An 11,517-nucleotide genomic window follows, 5' to 3' on the forward strand; every position below is an offset into this window, starting at 1 on the left:
GCCACTGACCTGGTCTCAGGGCTCTCCACCCTGTACTTCCATCTGCAAAGGAAGTTGCTATGCTAGATTGAGAGCTCTAAATATCTATCTCTACTTATTAAATTATAATTTAGGACCCCAAATGCTGTCTACATAGGGGAGAAGGCATGGATTCAGAAATGCTTTCTTCATTAAAAAAAAAAAAAAAAAGAGCTTTTCTGTTTTATGGAAAGGGTTAAGTATCCAATATGCCCTAAAGCATTAAGGGCTTGGCATCTTGTCCTCCTTCCTCCTGATGAATTGCCTGACACTTCCCTGATCCTGCAGCTCTTTTCTTTAGAAAATAACATTTGGTTCTAGTCATGGCAGAAGGCTGGGCTTTGCTGATTTAAGACTATGAAGGAATGTGACAGCAAATTTAAATACTTTCATATCTATAAAAGCATGGGGTCCTGAAGCACAAATGTTAACAGAAAACACTGTTGGCTTCTTAGGTACAACAGAGTTATCTTTAATCATCAGTGGTTCAGTTGGTATTTGTTTATCTCTCATTCTCGTTAGCAACTGCAAAACTTGGATTCAGTTATAATTTTCTGTATCGCTAGACCATGTTAAGGCTGGACTGTAATTTCAAGGTTCAGATCTCTATGGGTTAACTTTACAGTATGAACACTCAGGACACACCTTTTCTCTTATTAACGTAGTCTCAGTGATCACAGCATGAGTTCTGAAGAGAAAGGATTTATGGATAAGATGTATCGTGGTATTCGAAGGTACAAATAAACAACCGTGCCAGTGAAAGAGGGTATTCTCAAAAGACTCTCCAAGGAGAGTCCAAAATGTTTTTGGCAAGTGGGAGATGGGAGTTCGGGCATAACTATTCCTTTGGCAATTCAAAAACATAAATTAGGATAATTGTTTCAGAAAATGGTTGCAGAAGGAGATGTGCTGATAAATTTGAGCTCCAATTAAGCAGCGTCTTTTTCGACTCCAGATTATGTCTCCCTTCTGTTTGTCAACACTGCCCCAGACCCACCTACTTTAAGATCATTTGTCTTATCCCTTCATTTGCGTTGACAACTTGGGTTCCAACATCAGGTAGAGGGCAAAGAATAAAAGATGGTTCTGAATTTAAAGAAATAATGCATTTCAGGAAATACCTCGGCAATGTTTTTATTTATTTCCTACTGGGGTCTCCGTGACGTGTTAAAATGCAGGTGTAGCAAATGAATTAATGAGCTCACTCAGGAAAATCAGCTCCTGCATGTGGTTCATTCCCCTGATGCCGATCTCTCAGCTTCGCATTCCGTCTGGAAGGATTTGCTTTCTTCCCTCTCCTTCACATTCCGTATCCAGACAATCACTAAATCCTGCCAACTATTGCTAGTAACACGTTGAGATTACAGCTTCTTGGTTTTTTTTTTCCTTCTTAAGTTGAGAAGGCATCATAATCACTCGGGGAGCTTCATAAAAATGTACGACTCCAGGATTTTCCCCCCAAGATTCTGATTCAGGAGGTCCATGGTGGGTCCCAAGAATTCTCTATTTCTAACAATGCAACCAGGTGACCTGAGGGCCAGCGAGAGTGAGCAATAGGAGCCAGACTCGGAGGGAAGAAGCATGTTCCATGCAGCGAGGCCAGGACGTGAGCATCCTGGGCAGGGGAAGGGTGGAGAGGCAGGGGGTAGTCCGGTGGTGAGCTTTGGTGTAGGCGGCCTCCCAGACCGTGTGAACCAAACCTGCTTTGGACAGGTGGGATTGGAGGTGCCCCTGGAAATGTCACTGGGAAGCAGGAAAGGAGGATCAGCAGCTGGGGAGCGAGGTCTGTACTGGATGTGACCATTCGCCCTCTGGGAGGGAGCTTGCCAATTGCCATGAGAAGGTTGTCATGATGGAACCCCATTTAAGCAGCGATTGGGGAAGATGAGCCAGCGGACAATATGGGAGGAAGAAAGAAAAGTATTGTTAAAAACCAGGAAATCAAAGAGGAAGTGGTTAACCGTGTGATAGTCACCCTAGCATTTTTGGTGCCCTAAAGACAGCAGGGATATAAAAGATGTTTTCCCAATGGAATGGAGATGCTGCCAAGTGACGGTAGGTTAGGACTATGGGGAGGTTGTCCCACAAAGAACTTAGAGGGTCCCTGTGGATCCTGGCCAGGGCAGCCTCCGTGGAAGGGGGGGGGCGGGTGGATCGGGGGTATGCAATTGGCAAGTGTAGATGCTCAGTGGGCATCTCTGAATAAGATGAGAAGAGAGGGAGCAGCAGGTGGGGGTGAGTTCGCTTCGAAGACAGGGAGTGGTAAGGAAGCAGAGGGGAGGCATTTCGGTTTTTCTCTGGGGTAGGTGACCCCCCCTCTTCCATCTGGAGTATGTGGGCTTGTAACACCCGAGCTGATGGAGACCTTCCCTTACAGGCCTCTCATCTTTGTGCTCCTTTGGGTCGTTCAAAAGGTTATCATCAGGATTTCCTTTGCTGAAGCAATGGTTCCTTAAAAGGCCATGGTTAGGGGCACTTGGGTGGCTCAGTGGTTGAGCATCTGCTTTCGACTCAGATCATGATCCCGGGGTCCTGGGATCAAGTCCTGCATTGGGGTCCCCGCAGGGAACTTGCTTCTCCCTCTGCCTGTGTCTCTGCCTCTCTCTCTCTCTGTCTCTCATGAATGAAAAAAAAAAAAAAAGGCCATGGTTAAAACTGCGTTTTGTCCAGGTGTTTGGCATTGGCTTTCCTGACCCAAGGGAATGGTGACCTACTGTCATCTGATGGTGACACATGTTCCTGGGCCAGGAGCCCTGTCTATAGGACCCACAGTTATCCTTGAGGTGGGGGCTTTTATTCATGCTCCTGGGATGAGGAGGCTGACCCGCAGCATCCGTCCTCTGCTAGGTGGGCCAGCTGGGATTCCAGCTCGTTCCCTCAGACTCAGAGGACTCATTACCGCCGACCCCCCCGCCCCCCGCCTGCCCCTGCTTCAGCTGTGTACATTCCAAAATGACATGACCACTTCTCCCCCCAAGTTCCTGACCTTTTCACATTCCAGACAGTTCCCTCTAATTGAGGTGTGGTTTCTGCAGTCGCTAGAGGCAAAGCCGGTGCAGCTCTGTCCCCCAGGCTCCCCGCCTGCCTCACCCCTTCCCAAACCACACAGAGACTGGCAGAGGGGCGCCGTCTGCCGCTCACCAACCAGAACCACACGTCTGGCCCCACCGCGCGCCAGCACGCCCCAGCCGGCCTCGTGTGTGGTCCGGCACCCCGCCCGAGCCCCCACCATCTCAGGGAGAGATCGCATCCACTTAGATCCTTGGCGGAGTGCTGGGCACTGTGGTAGGTGCCAGGTGGAGGGGATCCCACTTCGCCCGCCCACTGCCGCCAACGAGATGCTATCGTGTCCATGGGGGACATGATGCAACTAACCCTGGGGGAGTAACTTCCAGAGCCACCTCCTGGCAGTGGTGGTGGTGGGGGGTGGGTTGGTCAGAGCTTGCACTCAGCCGGCCTCCCTGCCTCCTAAGGCCACCTGATTACACCATCACCTGGCACAAGGACGGAGTCACGGCAGAGGAGCCTCCAGGCTTGGGGCTGGGCTGTTCCAGGAGGGATTCAGATAGGAGGAATTAGGAAAAATGACTGGTTCAGACAATCTGTCACTACTTTGCTTGTTTGGGTGAGAATTTAATGATTTAAATGGTGTAGCTATTAAATCCAACTTACCCAGCAGGAGGCATCTCCGCTTAGCTGTCTCTTGGTACCCCTTCTACATTAGTGTTTGGCCAATGAGGGATTTCAAAACATCTATTTCTAACTGGAGATGTTACGGTTGGCTTTCACTGCCAGACATGAAGCCGTGGATCCAAAGACAAGGAAGATTTAGCTTGAAGAGAGGATGGAAAAGAAACGAGTGGAAGGGTGGGGAGCAGAAATCTTCATGTCAATACTGATCTCCTGGGCCACCCTCAGCCTGGTTCATTCTGGAATGAAAGCAGAGCTGCATGACCTGCAGCCTTACACACATCCAGTGAGGGTATGGCTTAGAGTGCCTACCTCCCCTTCTTCTGGAGCCAGGGAGGGCACACCAGTGCATTTGGTCTCAGGAGATGCAGACCTCCAGTGGGCAGGCACACTGCACCCAGGACCATGGTACAGACTCCCGGCATCCTTGTCCACCAGGGAACCTCCCTGGTGGGAGGAAGAGTAGACACCAGAAGAGTAGACACCGTTCAGAGCATTCAGCGTCCTGGCTGCTGGAGGGCCCAAAGGACTCCTCCTTCATCTCTACTCACCTGGCCAAGCAGATGGGGCAGAGGAGGGATGAGCCATGGCACATCTGTGCCCAGCTGGGAAGGAATTCCCAAACCTTTCCCTCCCACAGGGGATCCCTCTGGATTTTAAAGTGGAAAGTAGAGTAAGTTTATGAATTTTACAGAGCTTTCCTAGTCTTTTGGTCAAGTAGTAAAGGGGTTCCCCAGAATCTCCCAGACAGTGTATAGTAAGACATTTCTGGAAGCAGCACCTGAGACACCTCCTTCTTGAGTTGTTCTGGAGTCATGGATCCAAGCTGACCATCCGGCTTCTAACGTAGAGGCTCTAGATCCCAGATTCAGGACACCTCGCTCTAGGAACCCTTCTCAAGCATATGTATCATTTCATATGTTTTTTTTCTTCTTCTCCATAACTATCAACTGAGTCTCAAAGTACCCGTGGGCCAAGAGGCCAAGTGTAATTTGCCTTGTGTTTCCAAGTGGGGTTGTTGGGAAATGGGAAAGAGAAGGCTTTCAAAAGACATGGGTTTTAATACAAAGTATGGTGTTTGGATGCTTTCTCGTCCCTCTGTTAGGAGGTCCTTGGGATTGAAGAGGGTGGCCTGGTATGCCTTCTCAAGTGCACTTTTAAAGAAAAAGGAACCCAGCATAAATAATATACAGTGTTGTATTAGTTTCAGGTACACAATACAGCAATTCAACAACCCCGTACATTCTCAGTGCTCATCATGGTTAATTGTACTCTTAATCCCTATCATCTGTTTCCCCTATTCCCCCCACCCCACTGGGGATCAGCGGTGTGTTCTCTAGAGTTGAGTCTGTTTCTTTGTCTCCTCTTTCCTTTGCTCATTTGTTTTGTTTCTTAAATTCCATGTATGAATGAAATCATATAGTATTTGTCTTTCTCTGATTAACTTAATTCACATAGCATTATACTCTCTAGATCCATCCATGTGGTTACAAATGGCAAAATTTCATTATTTTTTATGGCTGAGTAGTATTTCATTGTACATCTATACAACATCTTCTTTATCCACTATATAAACACTGGGGTGCATGCATCCCTTTGAATGAGTGTTTTTATATTCTTTGGGTAAATACTTAGTAGTGTGTGATTGCTGGATTGTAGGGTAGTTCTATTTTTAACTTTTTGAGGAACTGCCATACTGTTTTCCACAGTGGCTACACCAGTTTGCATTCCCACCAACAGTGCACGAGGGTTCCTTTTTCTCCATGTCCTCAACTTTTGTTTCTTCAGGATGCACTTTGGTGAGCTGGTTTTATTTGTTTGGGTACTAGGGAGGGGCAGGGAGGGGAGTGTGGGTAGTAGAAAAATGCCCTGAGAAATCCTGCTCCCTTCATAATCAAGCTTCAAGGGACTGCCTATCCTGGATTATCTCCATTTTGGTTCCCTCATTCATTCCTTAAACCTCAGTGATTTGACCTCCTCTCACATGTGTCCTGAAATTGCCCACCTCAGGTCACCACTGGCCTCCAACTTAACTGTCCTTAAGATGTTTTTCAATTCTTGCCCTGACTTGCTTGTAATTCTTTATATGGACTTAAATAATTAATCTTTATCTTTGTCAAAGCGTGCACTATCTACAACACTATTAGCTATCATTCACAAACTCTCTGGAAAAAACAAGAAATCTTAACTAAATTTAACCACCAATTCTGACCCGGCTAAGTGAACTTGAGATCAATATTCATACATTCCTTAAATAATTGTTGAGGACCTACTACGTGTCCATTGCTGTGGTAGGTCTTGATGATGTAATGGTGGGTCAGTCCGTGGTGGCAAAGTAGCTTTCTAGATGCTACAGGAAAGGAGGGAGTAGGGTCTGGGTGCTCTTAGGAGAATTGCTCTGGGGTTGGGATTTCAGTTGCTCCTACTGGAACTACATTACTCATCTGGACTGCTCTAGGCTCCCTGGAGACTTCAGTCTTCACAAAGTTAAGACAATCACAAAGTACTTTTCCATTACACACACACACACACACACACGAGTCAGCAATAGTTCAAAAGCTGGGCTAAAGTGACCAATAGGACATCAATTTTCTAAGGTACTCAAGGGATCCTAGATATATAGAGAAGAGAAATTTGGCCTGAAGTACTTAAAGAATCAGAATACACGGTATAGTTGCACCTCCAACTTTCAAGTTTCCAATCCGGCAGAAAGAGGAGGCTGAACGTGTGGCCACTGTGGATCTGAATCCAGGTGGAGAGGATGACAGAGGATGACTAATCAGACAGTCACAGGATGAGAGAGGGATATTCCCGTTGTCTTGGAATTACAGTTAAGTCAGTAAGCAGCTCAATCTTGAGAGGAGCCAAGGTCTTCCAGTGAGAAAGACCACTACCAGCAAGGCTTGCTGGAAGATGCAAGGACCAGTCCCACCCCCAGAGGGCTGCCTACCCTCTCACTTCCAGGAGCAGTGAGGAGATTTCTGGCCTTAAGGGGTTGGTTTTGCATGGACTATACATACCTTCCCTTTTCCATGTGGAAGGGTGGATTGGAGGTACCCCCCCAGAGCCCAGTGTTGGAGACTCCAAGAGAATCACCAGTGAGGACCGCAAGTTCTGGGCAAAGGAGGTTGGAGTGAGGGGTGGTGGAGGAGATCAGCTTGAGTTCCTGCTGACTGAGCTGAAGAACCTGCAGGTAGCCAGTGGAGGAAAAGCATAGGCGTAGAGGTGGCAAACGTTTCCTGGGAAAGGCATCCTGGGAATAGAGAAGCATCAAGTGTCGTCTCTTTGTCTTTCCAGGTCCTATTGACCTACTTTTCCAAGTCCTCAAGATCTCTAGACCCTTTTCTGAAGCTATCAGCCTTTATCAGTTGACAAGAGGCCACACTGCATGACTCCTGGGGTACTTCCAATAGACCATGGTGTGAATAGTGTAAATGGTGGCCCTGCCCACTGCGTTGGTAGTTCCAGGCCTGGTGTATCAACTCAGCCATGCCATGGAAGACCTAGCCTCCATTTTTACATTCTACCATCCTCAGCATGTTGGATTTTTGCCCATTGCTTGTCTCCTTGAGGTCACAATGGGGCTTCTATAACTCCCGATATCGTATTGTGACACCAGGGGCTCAAGGTGGAAGGATAGGGGCAGAGACAGAAAGCTATGTCTTTTGACTGAGGAGGGCAACGGTCCCAAGTTCCTTTATGTCATATTGACCCAAACTTGAAGAGAACAGGATTGCCAGCCATGATGCTTGCCCTGAGGTCAAGGACCCACCAGCATCCTTTCATCAGTAGTGAATAGGTTGAGGAAATTGGTTGAAGAGGCAATGGCCAGACCCCTGTATCTGCCTTCAGATGTTTTCTTCAGCAGGCTAGAACATAGGTTCATTTCATGTATTCCTTCCTTCATTCATGAATTCAATGACTGTTGATGGGATACTGTCCATATGGCGGGCTCTGTGTCAGGTCTTGGAATTGTGAGTCACTCTCTTGAACAACACACCTAGGAATTGGCTCTGTCTCTTAGTCCTGTCTGTTCTCTACCACCTCCTAACCAGCACCAACTCTAGTCCAGCCTGATCATTTGCCTCCCTGGTTGTTCTCACTCCTGGCCGGAATGTTATTGATTAGCTTATTAAATACTAGATGTTCAGTCTCATAACTGGATTCTTGACAGATCCCATCAGCTCTTAACACTCACCCCCAAGGTGGCTATTCCAGATGTCTCCCATTGCTCATCAAACCCCATCCTACTCTCCTCATTAGATATTTTCTATTTCCTTCCTGGGCAAGCAGAGGTCATGAACATGTTCTCCCAGCTTTGCTCCCCTGGATGGATGGACATGCTCAGTTACCATAATTTCATTCAGTATCACCTGGAGCCATGTATCTCCTTTAAGCCCTGGCTCAAAGCTCACCTTCTTTTAAAAAACCTTAATAGGAATAATACCATCACTAGAGTTTATTATGTATCTGGCCCTGGGATGAGCATTTAACGTGAATTAGCCCAATTTTATCCTCACACAAAGCTATGAGGAGGGCATCACGTCCACTGGTAGACAAGTAACAGAAGCAGAGGTTAAGTTAACTTGCCCGACGTTATTCCAGGGTGGGGCCGGGATGCAAGCCCGGATCTGCCTGGGACTCGAAATGTCCTGCTCCTCAGCACTGGGCTCACCCCACCCCTGTCACTTGTGCCTTCCCTGCGCACGCACACACTTCCTCTTCCCAGACAATCACCCCATCAATGACATCTGTCTTCTTGTCTGTTTCCCCGCCCTGGACTGGGAGTGCCCAGAGGGCAGAGATCCTGTCTGATTCACAGTGTCCTCCCCAACACCTGCCACTCCTGTTGTGTGGTAGCCGCTGGCGGGATTGTCGTCACAACTGAGGGGTTGAGGAGTGACACCAGAGAAGGCTGGGCTGCATCAGGACTGGTTCTCAGCAGAAGTGGTTGCTGTGCTAGGAGGTACGCACTGGCAGGCTTAGGATTCACCTCCCTGCATCATTCATTCAACAAGCATGTATGGAGTGTCTTTTATTTTAGTTGCCAGAGACAAAAATGCAGATAAGAATCCCCACCTTCCCTCCCCCTCAGAAAGCCCAGACTCCAGGGGGTACAGGCACGTGCTTTCCCAGGCGACATGCCTAGGTTTCTACTCCCTGATTCCCTGTTTTTCCTCAATCCTGGGACACTTAACAGTGTTTGTTGTCAAACTGACTCATATCTCCTACGAGTTCTATCTCCAATGTTCATCACTCAGGCTAAACAGCTGAAGAGCCATAAATTAAAGCGAGTACCGAACAGACAAAATCTGAAGGCTTAAAAGTCACCTCCCTCCTTGCAGAACTGTCACCCTGCACAGGGCTCCTCGTCTGGTCTGAGATAAGGCTCCAACTCCCACTTTTTTGTGACTGTAAGTCCTCAAATGAGCTCCTTCCAAGGGCAAGCCAGAGTGCCGACACTGCCTTTCTCTACCATATTGGATTATCTTCCACTGCCTCTCTTGAGGACCAGAGCACCTCGGTTTCCAGAGCTCATCCATTCTCCTCCTGCCCCAGGCTGGGGGTGGGAATTTGCTCTTTAGGACTGGATGAGACAGGAGGGTACTTGCAGACCACCTCCCCTCGCCACTGACCTGGACCAGAGGCAGCCCCTATATTAAATCTACCAATACATCCACCCGTCTTCAGCCCGACCATCAGGTGTATTCATGCCATGCACTGGTAAAAGTCACAGACAAGGAATGCAGGTCCATACAGGGTCTATGACCCCCCAAGCTGGTCACTTTGGCCTACACCATCCGGTGCACCCAGTGCTGTGTCCCACCCACCTGGGGGTGCAGGGAGGGAGATGTGAACCACAGTGGGCTTCTGCCTTTGAGCACTGAGGTCACCCACCTATCCATGCCACCTGTGGCCTGCAGGGAGAGCTGGAGGCAGGGGCAACTGAGCTCACCTATGGCCTCTCCCAGGAGCTCCCAGCCTCACCAAGGACAATTCCAGGGCCCAGAGCCCTGGGCTCCCTAGTGATGGCATGTCTCAGGCTGAGCCACCTCTGCCTGGAGCGTATAGCCCTGCCCTTGGCCCTGGCCCAGGAGTCCCTGCCACGGTCTGCCTGCTTCTCACCATTCATGACAGAAGGGATGTTCTCATGCTGGGCATGTCCTGATCGCTGGTTCCAGAGTTACAGATCCAGGACAGGGCTGGGAGTGACCCCTGGCTACTGACATGTGCCCAGTGTCACCCAGATGTCACTGCACAGGCATCTGTGCTCCCCCAACCTCCAACCCCCAACTCTAAATCAGGCAGTCTGGGCCCAATCTTCCTGTGCCAGGCCACCCTTCTCACCTTCCGCCTCCATGCTCTGCACAGGGAGCCCTGCCCTGCCTCCATCTTTTTATAACCCCGTTCAGGGGCACAGGAGTGTGCAGATCTCCCTGAACCCAGTCTCCAGGGGAAGGAGCTGGTTGTGCAGCCACGTTGGGGGTGTGGGGTCTGAGTTGCCCCAGGTACCACAGGAGGGCCCAGAGAACCTCATAGGAGGGGGTGCAGAAAGGGTCTGGATGGTCAGTGGCCTGCATGCTGCATTTGGGCTCTGAGGTCTGCAAGGAGGTGAGTCTCCAGGACACTCAGCTGGCCACCTGCGTCCTCCTGGGAAGAACCGTGGGCGGTGGCTTCCATGCATCTTCCTGGGACAGGCCACTGTGCTTCTCCCAGACTAAGCCCCAGGCAGACGCTCCCCAGCCCTGTCAGCATGAGGTCATCCTGCCAGTAGGAATTTCCTGTCCCTTAAACACCAAGCGGAGACAGTCCCGCCCACTGCTCCATCCGTGGGCTCCCAGACTCACCAAATCCCTCGGGCATTCATTGCCAGGCAGCACCGGGTCCTGGCCTCCGGGCCCCATCATCGCTGGAGACCAGCAGGTTCCACCACCCATGGCATAGAGTGAGGCCAAGTGGGCAGGCCTGCTCACGGCCGGTGTTCTCTGCACCAGCCAAGCCCGCTTTCCTGAGCAGGGGACCCAGTGTCCCCTGGTGCCCTGACCCTTCCAGTGCTTGGGAGTTGGTTGCAGGAACTCAGGGGAACTAAGACCTAGGCTTCAGGGTGAATTGTCAGGTGACTCTTAGGCTAAGAATGTGGGCATTCGCCACAAAATCTGTCTCCTAGTCAGATGAAGGTGACACAGACCCCACCCTGCTGGGATGTGAGCCCAGGTGGAAGTTCCTGGGTGTGTGCGCATGTCTTTTCCAGCATGCTCTGTGCACGACAGGAATGCATGCAACCTCTGTCCACTGTTAAAGCTGCGGGGGCGTGTCGTGTGCTCTTCTTGAGGGCTGTGCCTGTCATTTCTGGCCATGGGGGGTGGGGGGGTCTAAGCCAGTGTCCTGTGGTTCAGTGTCTAAGATGGGCTCAGAAACAGCAGGCTAGGGGCACTTGGGTGGCTCAGTGGCTGAGCTTCTGCCTTCAGCTCAGGTCATGATCCCGGGGTCCTAGGATTGGGACCTGCATTGGGCTCCCTGCATGGAACCTGCTTCTCCCTCTGCCTATGTCTCTGCCTCTCTCTCTGTGTCTCTCATGGATAAATACATAAAATCTTAAAAAAAAAAAAAAAGAAAGAAACAGCAGGCTATGGTGGATGGGACCAGGCCAGGACTCTGTGAGGTTCCCTAAAAGAATAGCTCAAGGCAGAAGTAATGTGTGTGAGTGTGTGTGTGTGTGTGTGTGTGTGTGTATGTGTGTGTAGATTCTGGGAGACAATGAGGCCCAACTGTCAAAATGTGACCAGAATGGGAAAGGGGGACATCTCT

At 49.7% G+C, this 11,517-nt stretch overlaps 1 protein-coding gene across 1 annotated transcript; it reads right to left on the reverse strand.

Annotated features, from left to right (window-relative positions):
- Positions 1–1,136: 1,136 nt before the first annotated feature.
- Positions 1,137–10,982, reverse strand: LOC144298727 (uncharacterized). Its single transcript, XM_077874025.1, has 4 exons — positions 10,557–10,982; positions 6,729–6,961; positions 3,691–3,850; positions 1,137–1,840 (listed from the first exon to the last, which is right to left on the reverse strand). Exons 1-3 carry the CDS (start codon positions 10,644–10,646, stop codon positions 3,847–3,849), a joined length of 327 nt encoding a protein of 108 aa, XP_077730151.1. The 5' UTR covers positions 10,647–10,982; the 3' UTR covers positions 1,137–1,840; positions 3,691–3,846.
- Positions 10,983–11,517: the final 535 nt, after the last annotated feature.

Source organism: Canis aureus, chromosome 2 (assembly GCF_053574225.1).
Source record: "Canis aureus isolate CA01 chromosome 2, VMU_Caureus_v.1.0, whole genome shotgun sequence".
In the NCBI taxonomy this organism is placed as follows: Eukaryota; Metazoa; Chordata; class Mammalia; order Carnivora; family Canidae; genus Canis; species Canis aureus.

Bases quoted from the DNA above. Each gene is read 5' to 3' on its own strand.
- LOC144298727 (XM_077874025.1), bottom strand. From the start codon at position 10,646: ATGGGTGGTGGAACCTGCTGGTCTCCAGCGATGATGGGGCCCGGAGGC. The intron at 6,962-10,556 runs GTGAGTCTGGGA...CTCTATTCCCAG, and splicing joins ATGAATGCCCGAGGGATTTG to GATGCCTTTCCCAGGAAACG.